This window comes from Quercus lobata, chromosome 2 (genome assembly GCF_001633185.2).
Source record: "Quercus lobata isolate SW786 chromosome 2, ValleyOak3.0 Primary Assembly, whole genome shotgun sequence".
In the NCBI taxonomy this organism is placed as follows: domain Eukaryota; kingdom Viridiplantae; phylum Streptophyta; class Magnoliopsida; order Fagales; family Fagaceae; genus Quercus; species Quercus lobata.
The window spans coordinates 62,304,359-62,324,774 of record NC_044905.1 but is presented as its reverse complement, the minus strand read 5'-3'; the positions used below and the strand labels follow the sequence as shown (position 1 = coordinate 62,324,774).

At 35.7% G+C, this 20,416-nt stretch overlaps 2 protein-coding genes across 2 annotated transcripts; one reads left to right on the top strand and one right to left on the bottom strand.

Moving 5' to 3' along the window:
• Positions 1–519: 519 nt before the first annotated feature.
• On the bottom strand, positions 520–5,359 carry LOC115976099 (30S ribosomal protein S16-2, chloroplastic/mitochondrial). Its single transcript, XM_031097202.1, has 3 exons — positions 5,129–5,359; positions 4,341–4,386; positions 520–1,531 (listed from the first exon to the last, which is right to left on the bottom strand). The coding sequence occupies exons 1-3, from the start codon at positions 5,259–5,261 to the stop codon at positions 1,291–1,293; spliced, it is 420 nt and encodes a 139-aa protein (XP_030953062.1). The 5' UTR covers positions 5,262–5,359; the 3' UTR covers positions 520–1,290.
• A 5,620-nt stretch (positions 5,360–10,979) lies between these two features.
• Positions 10,980–19,284, top strand: LOC115976098. The gene is made up of 9 exons (XM_031097201.1): positions 10,980–11,358; positions 11,860–13,262; positions 14,234–14,302; positions 14,552–14,680; positions 16,473–16,523; positions 16,739–16,876; positions 17,124–18,460; positions 18,570–18,699; positions 18,795–19,284. The coding sequence occupies exons 1-7, from the start codon at positions 11,178–11,180 to the stop codon at positions 18,222–18,224; spliced, it is 3,072 nt and encodes a 1,023-aa protein (XP_030953061.1). The 5' UTR covers positions 10,980–11,177; the 3' UTR covers positions 18,225–18,460; positions 18,570–18,699; positions 18,795–19,284.
• The last annotated feature ends 1,132 nt before the right edge of the window (positions 19,285–20,416 follow it).

Here is a 20,416-nt window from a genome sequence, read left to right as displayed (position 1 = left end):
ATTGTTTTTAGTATAAGAACTTATTTATTTTATTTTATTCAATCGCTTTTCAAAAATTGTCATATTAAATTATCTATTTTACATTATATTTTATTAAAATATTATTTATTTATAAATTTTTAATTACTCTCTTAAATTTCTTTCCCTTTGTGTATAGGAGTAAAGAAGTATTGAGAAACAAATTTGCATAGTTTGATGTAGGTAATTTTTGGAGTTAGATGTGCAAGATTGTCCACTTATGTTATTATACATTGACTAACGTGAGTATTCTATAATGCATTAAATTCAAGATTGCCAAAGAAAAAAGAGGGTAAAATAACATTTGTTGCCATTTGGCTCTACATATATGCAATAACTTGAACAAGGATCACTTTAGTTCATCAAATTTCACCGGTTGAACAAAGAGAAAATAATTTGTGAAACTGCGCCAGATTTGTTCACGCTATATTAAGACTTTGTGCAGACCACTAGCGGGAATAATACTGCTGACATTTGTAAACAATTTGGACAAAAGATGTCTGAGGATTGAAGAGGATGATCCATTAATGGTCCCACTTGTTTCCAAGTTTCCACTGCTCACAATACTAATCACAGAAATTAACCAAAAAAAATTCAATTATTATTGTCCTCCGGGGATTATCACTATATTGAATTGGTTCTATTCTAATCTATTTCAGGTGGCATTGATTCATCACTTTGCCTAACTAGGTGAAAGGAAGCCCATAATCTAGTTCATCACCCAGTAGTTGAATCATTATTAACTAGACATTTTTACATGTCTTGTTTATATCCTCCCCTCACCCTGGTCATGAAAGTGGTATTATGTGTAATCGTTGTATGCAATATCCATCTCACATTTGTAGGGTTCAACCCAACATAAGAGAGATGTTGTATGCAACATGTTACACAAAATAATAAATCCAAGTGGTGTTGGTGGTTTTGGGGAGGGGTTGCTAAAGCATTCCCTAAAAAAAGATTCAATGTTCAGTGCAGCAGCTTGCACAATATTTTGTACAGTCGTTTTCTTTAGGAACTTTTGACACCGTAGCCATTACATAGCACTTAATACCCCTAATGCGGTGTCGTGGAGTTAAAAGTACCAATATCACCACACAACTTGCAGCCTTCCCAGAAAGGATGAGAATTGTTGTCCAAAGTTAAGCAAGAGTGCAAGACCACACTGTCTTTCTGGGGGATGTCCAAGTAGAAACAAAAATTCTTGATACCCGCAACCCCTAAAAAGAGATTAAAGAAACAAAAATAAGATCTTAAAAATTGCAATGAAGAGTTTCATGAGGTACTTGCGTCGTCGTCTTCACTGTCTTCTTCACCCTTAGAGTCATTGGACTGGTCAGCATTAGCTGGTTTCTCTGGGGTCAAGATGCGACCAGTCATAGGATCAATGGGACGTGTGTCACGTGGTCCACCTTTACGTCCCATTGCCATCATGGGAGGTGGAGGTAGTAAGCCTGCTCGAAAAAGAACGCGCTGCACAGGTTCTGAGGGTTGCGCCCCAACAGAAAGCCAATATCTGCAGACAGTGAGGGTTAAATTAGTAAAAATGAATTAGATACAAGGGATCCTTTTCACATTCAACATTAAAACACCGATAGGAGCAATGACTTGGAAACCTTATGCAAATAGAAAAGTTTTCCCTATTCTCACACTTATAGAAAGTCAACAAAACCACAATGCTACATTATCTATTTTCCTGAGTTTACAAATTCAACCAAGTATAATAAATCCTACAACTCTAAATCATACAAGAATGCAAAGGCACATAAAAAGGTGTTGTTAAACCCTTCAGTGCCGATACAGACTACAGAATATATCAACAATATTCAAAAGAGAGTAGTTTCAACTTTTAAACATCAAAATAAAGCACGTATGGATTACACTTCAAAGCAGCCAAGGTTTAACATACAAACAACAATAAAGTAACCTAAAATTGTAGGGTTCAAGCTTCAAACTGCCAAGTCCTCAGCTGGAAGTTTTAAATTTTAGATCTTGTTAAATTAATTAAAACTTTCAAGGCTTTTTTTTTTTTTTAATAAGTAAAGAAAATTTTATTCAAAGTCATAAAAAGGAGTCACCCAAGTATACAGAAGTATACAACAAGGGACCAAAACAGCCAAATACACAAATTACAAGTATCCATCAAATCATAAACCGAATAAATAAAATGACTTCCTATGATAGACATCCAATCTGATAGTGCTTTAACGAAGAAAAGTTTTAAGTTGGCTATTGTCCTTTCAGAATCTTTGAAACATTAGTTGTTTCTCTCCCGCCAAATGCACCACATCAAACAATGAAGGACAACCATCCAAATAACAATATTACCATGATGACCAACTTTTCCTTGCCAATATTCCTAAAACTAAGAGGGTAAGAAGTAAAAAAACTATATTATTTACTAGAAATAGCCATCTTCAACAAACAGTGTTCCACTGAATTTCTAGTTAAAGCCAACAGCCATAGTAACATGACTGATTTTAACCCTATTGATCCTTCATGATCACAATTCAATTATCTTCCTACAATTCAACCCTATTGATCCTTCATGATCTCAATTCAATTATCTTCCTCCACCACTCCTTCACACACACCCTGCTACCTGTTCGACGACTAGGGTTTCTCTTGAAAGGTTTTTCTCCTCAACCCATCCCTGCATTTGGCTGGGCCCACCAACATATAGCAAAGGTACAATGGTTTTCCCACCCAATTTCCCTACTTTGGTGGCCTCACTGTATGGATCAGGTTTGCCTCCCAAATATGCTGTTACCTTGACCTACTTCTACATTCTACCATTCTCCCTTTGTCTCCTCCCCTCTAACAATGTGTTTGGAAGTTTGGAGGCATAGAAGAGTAGAGAGAATGAGGGGGAAGTAAAGAATAGGGGAGGGGAATGGTTACCTCTTCCAATTGTTTGGATGTTATAAGAGTTAATTAAGGGAGAGCAGAATGGATACCCCTCCCTTTGGATGTTTTAAAAATTAATAAGGGAGAAGAGGGGACGGGAATGGGCATATAAATTGACAATTAAGACCCTTATTTGATCATGTAAAAGAAATAGGTATAAATTAATATCATATGTAATTAATTGACATTTTAATTTTTTTAATATAAGTGGAACCCCTCCTAGGGAGTTAAAAAATGAGGGGTTCAGAGGGTATAAGTTTGGTGTGTAGGAATAGATTCAGGAACTTTGTAATCATCATGTAGTTTTTTTGTTGATTTTCCATTACAATAAATAGTCATTCCTAAGAATATCTATTCTTTAAAATAAGGAATAGTTATTCCTAAGAATATCATCAAATCATGTTGTACCAAACTGTGGATTACAGATTCAGTGTTCGTGCGAAATAGATGCATAGGAATAGTTATTCCATTACATCTTCCTAAGTAATCATCATTATAATGTACCAGGCATGCCCTAAGAATGTATATTTTCTTTGGTGAATCGTTGTTGTATGTGCTATTGTAACGCGGAATTTGTGAATCACCTATTACTTTTTTGTCCGATACCTCATTCTTTGTGGATGTATATGCTTCGGCTGTTTGAGATCGATTGGGTCATACCAGGTTTAGTGGTGGACTTATTATTTTGTTGGTATAATTGACTTGGGAAGCATAGTTTTGATATTTGGAATTTGGTTCTAGGTTTTTATTGTGGACCATTTGGACCCAACGGAATCGGTAGTCTTTTGAGGATGAGGGGAAAACTGTGGTTCAGTTATTAGATCTTTTCCAACGGACCCTCTTTGATTGGTCTCGTTGTTGGGGTTTGTCGGATTGTTCTACCCTTATGGATTTTCTTTCGTCTATTAGAATAGATTAGGGGCTGCTTCTATTTTTTTGTTACTTTTTTCCTTCGTTCACTACCGTGAACTCCTTGTATTTTTCTTGCTTTTCTTTTATTAATAATATTCTCTTCTTACTTATAAAAAAAAAAAAGTATATTTTATAGTATACAAATTTCTCTATTCGTAAGGCCCCAAACTTTGGGGGCTTACAAGGTAGCCACATCCACACGCAAGCATGCAGTATCCCAATTCTAAAATGAAAAATAAAACTTAAAAGATTAACCTTGACACTATACCCTTCCTTTCAAAATCCATCCTTTGTAGTTCAAAAGTCAGGGTGGGGGGGGGGGGGGGGGAGGGGGAGCTAAAAACAATTAATTTTGAATACATTAAAAAGAAAAGAAATGAAATGAAAGTTTCTATTTCTGACCAACAACTAAGCTAATATCTTCAAATGAAACTTTTTGCTGAGGATTCAAAACATATGAATTGAAAGTAAGAAAAGAAAACACTAAATTGAAGAAAATTACTTACTTCACTCGTTCAAAATTAAGACCCATTCTTTTGCCACCATCTTGGCCTACATAAATTCACACATATAGCAAACAATTAGTAAAAAAAAAAATCATCAATCCTCCCTTTGGTTGCCAATGATATGGATTGAAAAAAAATAAATAAATACCCAAGTTAATCTTGTCCATTTCTTTTGTCCCTTAATGTAATTGTTTGAAAGATATTCAAGGGTATAAGATTCAACATTATAATTATAATTATTTTCCAACTTAAACAATTTCTTGGCAACCAGACAGTAGCAGTAGTCAATGGGGCAATGATATTTTGCCGGAGTGCTAAGAGCCTTGTAGGTCAATTGGCACCCGCCTGGTGTTTCTAACGAAAATGTCCATAGTTTAAATCCCCCCCCCCCCCAATTGTTGTAACTATCGAATTATCACAAAAATGATACTACCATAGCCATTTTGTTGTTTCTGCAACCATTGCATGCGTTTAATTAGACATCTAAAGCCCATGGAAGCAACAAAAACAGCTATAGCAATAACCCTACCCACAGAAAAATAAAATTCCGAAACGTCAAATTTTACTTTTTCTCTTTTTTCTTTCTCACTAAGCCTAACATAAACATTTCGATTCCTTTCGTGTTCCCAAATTTACTCAGCAGCCAAACGCATCAAAAGCCCTATGACTATGAGTATGACATTCCAAAAGGAAATAAGATTTGCAAGAATATTCATTTCCATTGAAAGCATTATAAAGAACAAAAATAGCAATCAAGTAGAAAGTTCACTAAGGGAGAGAGAGAGAACCTGGTAAGGGATTGTAGTAGCCTAAGACTTCGAGATGCTTGCCATCGCGAGGAGATCTACTGTCGGCGGCCATGACCCGGTAAAACGGTTTGTTTTTGCATCCGAACCGAGACAATCGGATCCTCACCACCATTTTCTCTCACCTCTATTTCTCACAATTACCACACAACCCAAGCTTTTTTCTTTTCCCCTGAAGATAACCACCATTTATTTTACGCTAGGGTTCTGGGTTTTACCTTTATTTCTTTTTTTTCTCTTTTTTTTTTGGCTGTTAGTGTTAACAAATTCAAGGCTAAATCCTAAGGCCGTTTATTTTCAGTTTTTTTTTTTTTTTTTTTTTTTAAATATGTGTGGGTAAAAAAGTTTATGAAAATACTGTATAATATTATTTAAAAATTGAAAATATGTATTTAAAATTATATACCAAACAGAAATAGCCTTAAATAATAATTCCTCTGATGCACATACTTAATGCAATAGTCATTCTACAAATATAAGTGCTCGTAGAATGTAAGAAGTAATGGCCGGAGTTCAACTTTCTAAAAGAGAGTTTCACAACATATATACTTAGATTTAGATTGTCTCTAATGTTCAAACAGATTCAAAATTCAAATTCTCCCTTTCCATGGTTGCAGATTTGCAATTATCGAAATTTATATTTACATACACGATTTTTTTTTTTTTAGAGAGTCTCATCTTATGACGATATCATCAGATCTAAAGTTCAAACAGATTCAAAATTCAAATTCTCCCTTTCCATGGTTGCAGATTTGCAATTATCGAAATTTATATTTACATACACGATTTTTTTTTTTTTAGAGAGTCTCATCTTATGACGTTTATTCCTCTATCATCAGATCAAGACACCAATCAGTTTTTGGTGTAAGGATTGAATCCTAGATCTTTTATACAACCATCAGAAATTTTATCAATTGAGCTAACTGAAACTCACTTTACATACACAAATTTTTTTTTTTTATAGGTTTACATACACAATTTTGATTGTTAATAATAAATTACAAAGATTACTATTAAGGTTTGGCTTAATGTTTCGCACTACCTTCCTTTTCAAAAATATCAAATTCGCTCATTAGGGTGATTAATAGTAATAAAACCAGTAACACTTTCAACACAATGGCCAAGGAGTCCTTAGGTTAGGACAAACAAAAATTTATAATAATATTACAATATTCCGAGATTAACATACCACCTTACACATGGTGACATGGGCCATTAAGGATTATATATATATTATTGTGTTGAAGGTGGGGTTTACATGGTTACAATTTCGACAACAACGAAAAAGAACATCATTTTTATTTTTATTAACTGAAATGATCTAGAATGGAAGGACATAAAAATAAGAAAGATAAAGTAAGAATCCATGCGAAAAACAAAGTAAATTCTTATTATTTGTAGGAAAACGTGTAAACTTAAAAAAAAAAAAAAAAAAATGTATTATTGTGTCGAAGGTGAGGTCCACATGGTTACAATTTCGACAACAATTTTATTTTTCTTTTATGAAATGAAATGAAAATGCCAAAACTATGAATTAAAAATAAAATAGCTTCATTATGAACACTCCGTTTGTTTCGCTAAAAAACCTTCTGTAAAGATAGTTTTCCACATTTTTCAGTGTTTGGTAGTACAAAAAAAACCTGGGCAATGGAAAAGTATCTTTGATCAACAGAAAACTCTAATAAAAATAAGGCTCATTTTCTATAGGTTGTTTTCCAAAAAAAAAGTTTGGAAAACAATCTCTCTCTCACGCGTTGCATCTTCTATAAATATTATCTTCGTTTATAGCCGTGGGAAACATAATTTTTTGGCGCCTTCTCTTCTCTCTTTTCTCCATGTTTCTCTTCCCCTCTGTAACGCAATTCTCTGATTAGATTTTTTTTTTTCCTTCACTGATCGGTCAATAGCTCCGACTTGCAGAAGAGAACAAATTTGCAATGGTAATTATTTCATTCATCTCTACCAAAATCTCAATTCTTTGCTTTGAATTTCAAGCTCGATTTTCTTTTTTCTCTAAAAAAATTTTGGTTTGATGGATTCTAGAAAAAAGTTACTTCTTTTTCGTACATAAAGTGTAAAAAAATAAAAAATAAAAAATAAAAAAAGAAGAAGAAGAAAGAAAGAATGAAGTAAAAGATGAAAATTTTAAACATAGTACCTATATTGCTCTAAATTGCTTTTACATGGGACAATTTTTACCGTGGATTAATAATATTGTTATATAATGAATGATAATTGTTTAGGAGAATTGCATTTGTTGGCAACTACATTTTTTTGTTGGTAGATACTATGCAGTGATGATATATTATACAGTACATTATGTAAATACATAATTTAGAATAATATTGGAGACTTGTGGTTGACCATAATAGACAATTAGTATACCAACAAAAATAGTAGACAATTAAAAGTTATTATTATTTATACTTATTGAAAATGTATTCCTCTATCAAATTTATATATATATATAGACAAATGGTTGATATATGTGTGTGTGTGTATACGTACGTTACTGTCTATATATATGTGTAGGGACACGATTTTAGTTGACCCAATCCTTGTTGGTCAAGTCTTGGCCCAAAAAGTCCCACACAATGAATTTTTTTGTAGAGTATGGGCTAAAGAACTTGGTTCTAGTTAGCTTAAACGGTTTGTTGCATGGGTTCAGGGGATACAGAAACAAGAACAAAAGGAGATAGCAATGAAGAGAGATACCTCTCAAATGATAAGGTCTCCAACTTGATTAATGGGCACAGATTCATGCAAATAAAATTTCTCTACCGTGTTCTCTCCTCCCTTTTTCTCCCCTTTTCGTCCCCCTCTCTTGGGGGACTTTTACATATTATATAAGCTCTCTCCTGTCATCTGGGCTATACACTTGTTGATCATCCAAACCCCTACTTGAGCACCTGTCCCATCAGACACCCTTATCAGATTTTTGTGAGTTGCAGTGGCCAAGATAGCACTGTTCAGGGGTCTTCTCTTCATTAATGTGGCCAAGAGAGTAGTTGTGGTGCATTTAATATGGTGGAGGCAGCCTTGGCTGAGATATTTTGGGTTTCCTTTCTTTTTATGTACTTGGAGGGAGGACTACAGTAGCTGTGACACACCTTTGACCCGGATTCTGGAATGTCCGAAGAGGAAATACTCCTCGGACATGTTCTCTTTGCCTCAGTGGACCTAAATAAGGATTCTGGGCCATGATGTCTCCTCGGACGGACTGGTCCTCGAACGGGCCCAGGGCCCAGCCAACCTATTATTCTGGACCGGTCCCCACAATATGAACAAGATGAGTGGTAGAGATCATGAAAATTTGACAACTAATTAATTTTGATTGTATCTATTGTCAAAATTTTAGTATGAAAACCAAATTCATTATTGGTTTTTTATTTATAATGATTACATTAGTTAGTTTACATAATATACATGTTTTAAATTATAAAAGAAATATTTAAAAAAAAAAATTGCATACCAAACACTAGAAAACATTCTCAAGCTAATTTTCAAGGTCGTTACCAAACACTGGAAAATGAGACAGTTTTATAGAAAATGAGCAATTTTTCAGAAAATGTTAATGCTGAAATAAACAGAGTGATATGCCCTCTACTTGAACCTATTTATTTAAGTTTTATTTTTTTCTTTTCCTTTGAATTTGATTTTAGACATTTTTAGATGTACACCATTGTCAATTTATTTAAAACTTTCTTCCTTCTCTTCGTGTGTGTATGTTAAAAATATTTAATATTCTAAAAAAAAAAAATCTAATTCCATCCAATTTTGCCGTTATTGATATTATTTTTCATTTTCCAAAAGGATCAAAACAATGTCACTTTGGTGAATTTAAAGAAATTGGTTGGAGGAAGGATTAAATTGGTTGGAAGAAGCTCCAAGGATGGAAGGGTAAAATGTTGTCAAGGGCGGGGAAGGAAGTTTTGATCAAAGCCGTAGCTCAATCTATTCCCGCATACACTATGGGAGTATTCCAATTGCCTGTGAAGCTGTGTAATGAACTTAACGCCATGTGTGCTAGATTTTGGTGGGGTCAGGTGGGTGATGAAAGGAAGATCCATTGGAAGAGCCGGGAGTCAATGGCTAAACCTAAGAAGGATGGAGGCATGGGGTTTAGTGACATTCGGTGTTTCAACTTGGCAATGCTTGCTAAGCAAGGCTAGAGGCTAATTCAAGACACAGGTTCACTATTACATGCGTGTTTCAAGGCTAAGTATTTCCCAAGGAGCAAATTCTTGGAGGCAAAGGATGTCCCAAACAGTTCGTATGTTTGGAAAAGCATTCTAGCTGCCCAAGAAGTCATGAAAGGAGGTTATTGTTAGAGGGTGGGAATTGGTTCTGATATTAGGGTCTTGACTGATAAATGGATACCGAGTCATCCTAGTAACATAGTGATTTATCAACCACAGGAGGTAGAATGGGAATGGAGAGTGGTGGAACTTATTGACTGGAATGTTGGAGTTTGGGATAGACACTTGATAGAAACGAAATTCCAGAAGGGAGATGCCGAGGCCATTCTCAGAATTCCACTCAGTAGAAGAATGGTGGCTGACTCTTTGTTTTGGATTCCAAACAGAGATGGGGTCTATTTTGTTAAGTCAGGGTATAGGGTGGCTTGTAAAATAATGAAGGAAGCTAGCATGCAGGGGGAAAGCTCAAAAGTAGGTGCTGGTGCGTTGGTATGGGGTAAGCTATGGTAGATGCACATTCCCAATAAAATAAAAGTGTTTGGGTGGTGGGCTTGTCATGGTATTTTGCCAACCTGAGACAATTTGCTCAGAAAACATGTGGTGGAAAACAATATTTGTGAACTCTGTAAAAGAACAAGTGAAACAGAGCTGCATGCATTGTGGAATAGTAGTGTGGCCCAGGACGTATGGGCTGGGAGCATAAGGAAGTTATAGAAAAGCAAAGGGGGCCAACGTGATTTTCTGCACTTGGTAGAGGAGCTGATGTTGAAGCTTTCTCGAGAGGAATTGGAGCTTTTTTTCGTGCAAGCTTGGCTCATATGGACACAACGCAATGCAGTCATCTTTGGTGGAGTGATACAGGACCCGTCTCGGCTAGTTAAGAGAGCAGGTGAATTCTTGGAGGAGTTCAAACAATCCCAAGTTCAGTTGGCTGTTTCAACGGTCAATGCGAGAAGCTCAAATTGGATTCCTCCGTCGGGATCGAACTACAAATTGAACTTCGACGTGGCAATCTTTCAGGAATGTAAGGCGACGGGGTTTAGGGCGGTGATCCAGAACAATGAGGGAGAGGTTATGGCAGCTCTATCAGCAAGAGGACCACTTGTTCAAGATAGCGAGGAAGCGGAAGAGCTGGCTTGCAGGAAAGCACTGGAATTTACGGTGGATTCTGGCTTTACTAATATCGTGCTTGAAGGGGAGAACGCAATTGTTATGACGGCCATCTCCAGTTCACGCCTGATGTACTCTCGGCTGGGTCATTTGTATGCAGATATTCACTGCCTGGCTACAGGTCTTCAAGTTCAGTCGGTGTCATGTGTTGCTCGGACAGCCAATTCCGTTGCCCATTCTCTAGCCCGGTTTGCTAATTGTATTAATGATGAGATTATTTGGTTAGAGGAATCCCCTCAACCATCCTTGGAAGCTCTGTATTTTGATGCTCATTAAGTTATAATACAAAGTGGCGTTTTCAAAAAAAAAAAAAAAAAACTGGGAAACAAAAAGAAGTTTAAATTTTAAAGGACTGAAATGAAAAAAAAATATTTTGGAAGACTGAATTTAAAATTAAGTCAAAATTAGCAGTATAATTTGTAATTTAGCCAAAATATAATTGGCGGTGGTGTTCTAACTTCTAACCCTCATAGCCTCGTAGGCTCCCTCAACCGTCTCTTTCCTTCGCTTCTCTCTCTCTCTCTCTCTCTCTATCTCTATCTTTCTTAGAAGACAATAGTAAATTCATATGGAGAAGATTGAAGGTTTTGTAATCCTACACTTATAGAAAACGGCACCGCTTCCCTAATCTTTTGGAAAAACCCAGGGTTTTTGTTTTGACAATGGAGAAAGCAGAAATCGAAAGCTCAAAACCTTTGGAAACTCCTCCATTCTCTTTCACTCGCCGCCGGTCACACCTCAAGAGCGAAACTTACTACACCTTAGTTCGGATTCTCTCACATTGCTACGACAAATCTCAGTGTTCTCTCGCTGATCAAGTTGTACCTCAGGAGCAAAATCCAGGTACTACTTTAATTTAGTCTTTAATTCCCATGCTTTTCTTATTTTTTTTTTGGTTTTGGAAATGTGAATTTGCTTTAGTTAAGGATTGATTTTGTTAGTTAGCCAAGTAAATTGATTCCAAATTGTTTAGTAAACGGTGCTTAATCACACACAGAAATTATATAAAAAATTTAAGCTTATTCAAGTGTTTGGCAAAGGTGTTCCATTTTTATAGTTTCGAAATCGAAAAAGCAAGAGTCATAATGATTAATATCAAGAGTAGAGAATTTGATTGGGAAAATATTAGTTTAAGCTATGAGCGAGTTGTGATTGATGTAACATCGCAGTCAACTTTTTATTTTTATTTTTTTATTATGCACCGATCATAACAGGTCACGTCAGCATTTGTGAAAAAAGTTTTTGAAAATTGTTGTATCACTAGATTTATTGTTTAGTTGGAAAATCTTAGGCTTAGTATCGCTATTCTTGTTTTTTTGTTGATTTTATTTATTTTATTTGAAGATTTTGGCAATGATGAAGTGGGGAAAGCAACTGGGAATGAAATGTGTGAGAGTGTTGAATTGGTCGGACCTGATAGAGTGGAGCCTAGTAATTTGGCAATTCAGAAAGAGACTGTATCTAATCAGAGTTTCGAAGCTGTTGGTGTCCAAGACAAAGGGTTTAGTGATGCACAAGATATGGTGATAGATGAGATAGAGAGAATAATGGCTGTAGAAGAAAACGAGGATTTTCTAAAACAGATGGACACGATGCTCGGTGAGAGGACTGAAGAGGTTGGCCTCCAAGATAAAAGGTTTGATAAGGAAAGAATTTTAATGGATGAGTTAGAGAATATTGTAAATGGCAATATGGAACCTGTCCATGAAATTAGCGATGATCCCTTTACGAGATCTTTAGACAATAACCAAAGTGGCAGTGATAAAGTTGTCCCAATGAATAACCCCAAAGAACATTTTGATGGTCAAGAATTTGTTATGGAGAAAGCTGGGACTGCTCAGAGGAATTCTAAGCATTCTGACATGTTATTAGACAAGACTGAGATTGGTGAAGTTCAATATCAAAGAGAGAATGGTGAAGAAAACAGCTTGTCATTGAAGGCTAATTTGTTGGGCATAGAGCATGAGATGCATCAGGCAGACATGGAAGTGAAGAAATTGGTTCCTTATAGCTGTGCAATGAATTCCACTATTCCTATCACTGAGAATGCTGAAATTGAGAAGGGAGAATACTCTAGTCAAAAGATTTCCGAAGCCTCTGACTTGTCTTTAGATAAAGATATGATCTGTGAACCTTTGAAACCAAGTGAGAGTATGGAAGAAAAAAGTCACTTGCCAAAGACTAATGCATTGCAAATGGAGTTCGAAACTCATCCAAATGAGAAGGAATTGGAGAAATCAGTCTGTAGTGGTGACTCATTGAATTTTCCCAATCATATGACTCTAGATGGAGACATCGAAGAAGGAGAAATTTCTGGTGATGATGGAAAAGGTGATAAATCATCGTATATGTTTTTAGAAGATGCTATAGTGTCAGAGAAGAAGAAAGTAGATGAGGTGCAAGCATCTTTAGATGTAATTGAGAAAAAAAGTTTCCATTGTGGTGAGGTGAATGGAGCAAGTAAAACAAGTTTTGGGTTCACTACCTCTAGAGTGGACACACTTGACGAGGCTAATGATAGTAGGGAAGTTGAACCCAAAGAAAATGATAGAAACAACATGGCACTTAGACCTAAAATGGTTGTTCACAAAAAGTCCTTGAATGCTAAAAAGACAGATAGGCACGACCTTTTGGTAAAGGAGGAAGAAATAAAAAAGAAAGGCAGTGGGGCCAAGGAGGGTATTGTTAATCCACCAGCTCATCCTATAAACACAACCAGTTCCCATGGAATCACATCTACTGACAAGGTATGATTTTGATTTCCATTTCTTTTTTTTATTTCACATACAACTACAAGTTGATTTTGCACTTCCTCATGTGAATCTTTAATGTTTTTGTCGATTAATATTGGGGTTCAAGTGATAGCCTAGTGGCAATGGCATACTATGCGGTGGTGCCGCATGTCTATAGTTTGAACTTGCATGTCAAAAAAAAAAAAAATTGGTCATCCAATATTGATATGCTATATTAATTCTCTAGAGACTATTTTTATTTGCATAACAGAGTTACTTTAACTGAATGACTTGGATATTTTTTTTTAAGAGATAGAAAAGAAAATGGTTGTCTCCTTTTGTCGAGTATTTTACATGTGGTGGAAGAGGGAACTTTGCATCATGACGTATAGATTTTTATTTACATAAGCATGTTCTTGAGCATCGATGAAGTTGCATTTTTTTCCTATTGCAAAACTGGAGTTAATCATGGTTAATTTTTAAAACTCTACTGCTCATCTTGTTGTGGACAAAGGGATGTGATCTTGCTCAGGTCATACCCAATGCACAAAGTTTCCACTTTTGTGGGGTTTGGTAGAGGGGGTTGGTAGGTAGCTTTGCCCCTAGGTTTTTTTTGGCTGATCCCCGGACTCGAACCAATTACCTATCGCATTTGGTGAAAGGCACTTGACATCACTGCAAGCCTTGACCTCTTATTTAAAAAAAATACAAAATAAAAAGTGATTCTGCATGTGCATTTTGCCATGAGTCTTTTTTTTTTTTTTTGTTTTTTGGATGTTTTGTTGTAAGTTGTAACCATAAGCCTTAATACCGGAACAGTTGATTCTAAAACCTCTCCCTCTCAAACACACCAATTTTTTCATACGGATACACATGCAAGTGTACAATGCTCATTCTTTCTGCATCACTCTTTTCAGAAATGTTTAGAGTTTAATAATTATGGTGTTTGTTCACAAGTAACGTGATTTGATGTTTTTCATCTGCAGCAAGATGCTAGTTCCTGTAATAAGAAAAAGCGGGGCCCTTCTTCTGAAGAAAAGAAAGCAAAGAAAAAGGTGTTATTTTATGTCTCTTTTTTTCCTCTATTGCTTGAATGCATTTTGTGTGTTCTTTTGTGAAGCTAATTGATTGCTCATTGTTGCAAATAAAATTTAGACTGTATCAACTTAGTGTTCCTCCACAGTGTTCAACAAGATTAATTTACACATTTTCTTTAATATGAAGTTTACTAAGTACATTGAGAATAAAATTCTGTCTGCTTTTAAATTTTTGATCAATTTTTTTATGACAATTGTATTATGCAGCAAAAAGATCGAAAGAGACGAGCAGAAAAGAACAGAGCACTTGGTGTTAAAAGGTTGAAAATTCATCCAGTAGCGACACCAAAAAAAATAACATATTGTCACCATTATCTCAAGGGACGGTGCCAACAGGTTGTACAGTGTTCTCTATCATATTTTTCTTGTTCAATCTTTATATTGAGTAGTAAACTGCTCTGAAGTTTTACATTATCCTTGCAATGCAGCAAAGGCCAAAGCTGCATTCTGCTGTTTAAACCATAGTCACTTAGAAATTTGTTTTTTATCATTTACTTGGGTCTGCAATTGCAAGAATCATCTGTAATGTGTGTGGATGAGCAGAAATTGCTTATATGTTGACACAGGATAACCAGAACTTTGCAACAATAAAATTGAACAATAGGAAATAAAAGGATAGAAACCTAGGAGTCAACATTTAGGCTTGCTTGGAGTCACTACCAAGTAAAGGGAAAACCACTAGGAGTCTACACCTAGGGTTGGCTAGAGTCGGCACCAAACCAAAAATACCAAAAGGAAACTTCTGCTCATCAAAATTATATCTAAATCATCTTCAAAAAGGAGTACAATAGTTTTTTATATAGGAAAAGTAAACCCTAGTTCTAATTGGTGTAGGAATCCCTAATTACCTTATTGCAAAAATAACGTTGCTTCCAAATATTAAAATACTAATAGCCTAATAAACTACTAGAACCTAAAACATAAAAATACAACTGACTTGTAATTTTTTTTTTTTTTGATAACTAATAAACTTCATTGATAGGAAATTAATACGAAAGGGCCAAAGCACATTGGACATGTACTAAGGTAGGCATGAGAACAAAACAGAACTAAGAATTATAAAGACTACATCTATCAAGCAAATTAGACGAGGAATTAAAATGGATTTCTATGTTATGATCCTAACGTCCCACATGGATTAAATATAAGCTTAACTATGTGTTTATAAGCTCTTGGACACTCTCCCTTTGCAAGCCGGTTTTTAAGGGTGAGTTTTACCCATAGGTTTGTAACATTTGGTATCAGAGCCACCACCACTCCTGAGTAATGGGTGTAGCTCATTGAGTATGGGATCAAATGAGTTGCAACTTTGTGGTCGGATCTCAGAGGGGGCAACCTAGAGGTTAGATTAAAATTACTGATAGGTGAGTGGAGCCTCCAAAAAGAGAAAGGGCTATCATAAGGTCAGTGTCGCTAGAGTGAGCCGTCTTGGATGTCGGCTGCGGAGCGTGGTGGTATGTTATGATGCTAGTATCCCACATGGATTAAATATAAGCTTAACCATGTGTTTATAAGCTCTTAGATACACTCCCCTTGCAAGCTGGTTTTCAAGGGTGAGTTCTACCCATGGGTTTGTAACATTTTAAGGAAGTGTATGAAAGTTGATTGTTTTATAAATCTAGTTTTCTTATAGGATTGGTTTCATTGAATCATGTACTAGTCATTTCTTTTGGCAATAACAACACACTATCTTGCTAAAAAAAAACAAGATTTTGTCCATTTCTTTCTGTTCCAGATCAAATTCAAATTCTTGCCGGGGGAGATGATGATTTTGCTAGTTTCCATGCTTTAAATTCTGGCCTGCCTTTTGTTTCTGCCTCTCCAGTTTTGCTTTTGTTTCAATGCAAGCAAGAGGCTAGTTATTTACATGGTCATAAGGAAGTATAATTCTCTGGCTGCTGAACTCTTGGCTAGCAAGGAAATCTTGTTGCTTTTTGGGTCATTTAAATCTAATATTGGACCTTCTGCGCTTTCTTTCTTTTTTTCTTTTGTGTTTTTTTATTTTTTGGGGGGGGGGGGGGTCATATAAAGTTATTGTATTTCTTTGGTAATAGATGATCTACTGCCTATGGATTTTCTTACTTTAGCCATATAACTCATACAATCATTTATCCTTCTTGTTTCACAGGGTGACGAGTGCAAATTTTCACATGATACAGTACCTTTGACAAAATCCATGGTATATTCTTTTGACTTATGCTTTCTTGAGATGCTCATAGCTGCATCCTACCTTAGTAAATTGTTTCATGAAGTGTTTGCTGATTACTCTAGGCTGAGTGGCTATGGTTGTAATCAAAGCATTTAATTAGCGGTTTGGTATTGCTAATACGTGCTACTTTAGTAACATCTCTTGAAGGCTTGACAGATCCTTTCTTTTCCATTCTGTTATTGCAGCCCTGCTGTCATTTTGCACGTCACTCATGCATAAAAGGGGATGATTGTCCGTATGATCATCAGCTTTCCAACTATCCCTGTGACAAATTTGTGAAAGGTTTCTGTAGCAGAGGCGATGATTGTATGTTTTCACACAAGGTGCCTTCTTCTCCTTTGCTATGTCTTTGAGGTCTTTTAATATTTTGAAATAGAGTAGCATTTTTATTCATGAATTCAGTACAGTATATTTAATGTGTATTAAATACTATTTTTTCCCCAAGCAAACAGAACAAATAAGTAAATAGCCAATGAAATGTTTTCCCCAATTATTCGGATTCTTTTTGATAAGTTTTAGATTAATGCTTAAGAAGTTGTGTGACTTTTCCATTGGTTACTGTCATCTCAGATACCAACAAAGGAAGATTCTGCAGCTGCTTCAAATGATTGCAAACCTGAAATGAAGTCTCCATCCTTACCAGGTAATACAAATATTAGTAAGCAACTGAATGTCACAGGCAGTTCGTTGAAGAATGTTGATGTCTTGCCTGCTTCCATGGGAGCACATTGTCACGCAAATGTGAAGACTCTAGTGAAACCACCTGCGCTTGCACCCAAAGGAATTAGCGTTTTCACTGCTGGGAAATCTTCAGTGGTTAATTCAAGCATGCTTAAGCAAGGAAGCTCCTCTCCAAGTAGGAATGGAGGAGCTAAAGTCAGGAGTAAGGCAGTTCCAAGTGCGTCAGACACACTTCAAAATATGAATGTGATTCCAACAAGAACTTCACCATCTTTGGTACCCAAGGGAATAAATTTTCTCTCATTTGGCAAAGCTCCTTTGGACGATTCTATTAGTAAACAAGTGGCTAGCTTGCATTCAAACAGGGACAGTGGTACTAAACTTACAATGTTAGACCATTTAAATTTGCAGAAACTCGATAGTTTATCCCCAAATAATGATGTTAGCATCAAAATTGGCAACCAGGCAAGCCAAAGTGCATCAAAGACAATTCAAAACTTGAATGAGATGGTAAAGAAAACTCAACCTCTGACTACACCACAGGGAATGAACTTTCTATCTTTTGGAAAAGCCTCAGTAGATGATTGTAGTAGTAAGATGAAGGCCAGCTTTCCCTTCAGTTGCAGTACAGGTATTGATAGAGCTATTCTACAGGGACAAACTGCACCTGATAAATCTCAGAACACAAGTGCAATCTCATCAAGGCTGCCTGCTTCTCCACTTGCTTCAGGTCAATCTTCAGACAACTCAGCATCTGTGAATTATAAAGATGCATCAAAATCAACTCAGAAAGCACTATCATTGATGCTATCTGCAGCAAAGTATGGATCAGAAATGCGACTGAATCGGTCCGTTGGTGCTCTTGGTGTCAGTGCCGAGGTTGGTAAGGCAAATACTAGAAATAAAAGTAGAAGTTCCCAGAATGATTTGGCAAAAGCTTCAAAAATTTTGGACTTCTTGTCTAGTGGCGCTAGTAAGACCAAGCAGTGAAGAGTAAAGACGGTAGCCCAAGTGCTGAACAAAGAATATATGTACATGGAGATGAGTGGCATGAAAGTTTCCATGTAGGCAAACTGTAAGTTGGGACTGAGGCTGTGGTGTCTGATCAGTTGGAGTAACACACAGCAGTATCAAGGTTTTCCTTTTAAAGGTGTTACGGCTTCTCTTTTGTACTTCAGTGGTACAATGTTGTATCTTTCAGCTTCTTTTCAGAAGCTGTAAATCAGGTGGAATTTGCATTTCTATCAATGTTTTTATTGCTATTGATTGCTGACATTAAACAGGGAAAAAGACTAACTATATATATATATATATTTTTTGGAACTCCAATTGTAGATGGAATATGATTGCACGAGATCTTTGCTTTGAAAGGGACTTCAGATTGGCTTTATTCTTGTATATTCTATAAACTGGTTCTATCGAAAAGCCAATCACATGTGACTAGCATCTTAGAGTTGAGTTCAAGGTAATTGATCTAGTTATCTTCTTTCAGTTGTAACCTTGCTAGTCATTATGACATCGTCTAGCAATTCTAACTTTTTTATTGCCATATTGATACAGAGTATTGTAGCAATGGTTTTATGGAAATTACTCACTTTTACCTTGAGATCGATTCTCAAGTGTTTGCTGCTTGCCAACTCTTGATGGGATATTGATAATCAATCTACCTTTTAGATGCCTGTTCCTTGCAAGTTCCCCTTCTCTCATTTGGGTGGAGCCCTTTGCGGTTGCTTATTCAGGTTGCTTTTTCGAATGCACTTGTCTGCTCGTCCCAATATTATAGGTGTATGTTAGATCAATAGAAAATCCTAGTCAATCTCTCACTTATGGTGTCAAATTGAAGATCCAATGCTCAAATTTACAGACAGTAAATTTTGAAATGGGAATGTGTCAATGCTGCAGGAAAGATCTGTATATGATTTTAGTGCTCAACCATGCTGGGTAAAATATCCATATCATTGTATCAGATGATAGAAAGATGGAAAACCAGTCTAGTTTCCTCAAAGCAGTCTCCTTTAGTGATTCAAAAATTCAAAAAAAAAAAAAAAAATCTTCATTTTAAAGCATAATAAAACTTTTGGAAGGAATGTTCATCTTCTTTGGTCTATGAACATGATTTTTGGCAGGTTACTTCTGTCATGCATTTCCTATCACCAAACAGAAAACCCAAAATAATAGACGTGCATCACTTCACTAGTGTCTTCAAGGAAAACTGTTGCATACTAATAATCCAAGTAACCTTGGATCTGATGAAGACTAGAAAAAGCCCCCTATCTTAATGTTGTCTCCAACTTGGGTAACAAAGTTCACTATGATTTGTACCATATAGACTGTACTCTGTAGTACTGAGAGTTAAATTATATGTCATTCAGGCTTTTTGATGCTTGCAATTCATGTGAGCCAATATCTATCTATATATTTACGGAATATACAATGAAGGAGCATTTGCCATTTGCTTTCCTTTATGATAAAAGGCATTAAATTGGGTTAAAATGTTAAAAGAGTGCGGGTCTGTGTGGTGTTCCTGGGCTTTAATCTGGGAGGCCCTTCTTGCCCTTGGGGCTGACCTTTTTCAGCATTTGTGTACCCCTATTTTTAATTACCTAAAACATGAAGTTAAATGAAAAAGAAGAATTTAGCAACAAAAGCTAAAAAGAAGAAAAAGCAACATCAACATAACGTTGCTTTATTCTTGAAAAAATTTCAGCTACATTCAAATTTGTTTGAAATGTGGGACTGGTAACTTTTTGATCATTTCCTTTCAACACTTTGAATTTAGTTTTAAGATCTGTGATTTTCCTTTCCTATTAACCTAACACCCCCATTTTCGCAGTAATCATTGTTACTCCAGCGGGCCCATATATAAAAAGTTACATGAGTAGTAGTCTATCATTATGGAGTAGTAGTTGATGTTCACCCTTATTTTTATCTCTAAATTAAAAATAAATAAAAAAAATCTTTACAAAGATTAGAGATCAAAATAGTATTTTACTCAAAAAATTATTACGCGCAATGCATGAGTTTGCAACTAGTATATATAAAAGTAGAGACAATGAGGTTGTGCAATGTAGTGGATTCTTTGAGATTCTCTTTATTTAGGCTTCTACTTCAATAAAGTTTGCATTTATATCAAAGTATTATTTCATTGAATTAGCTAATAGAGTAAATGCATTTATAGTTGT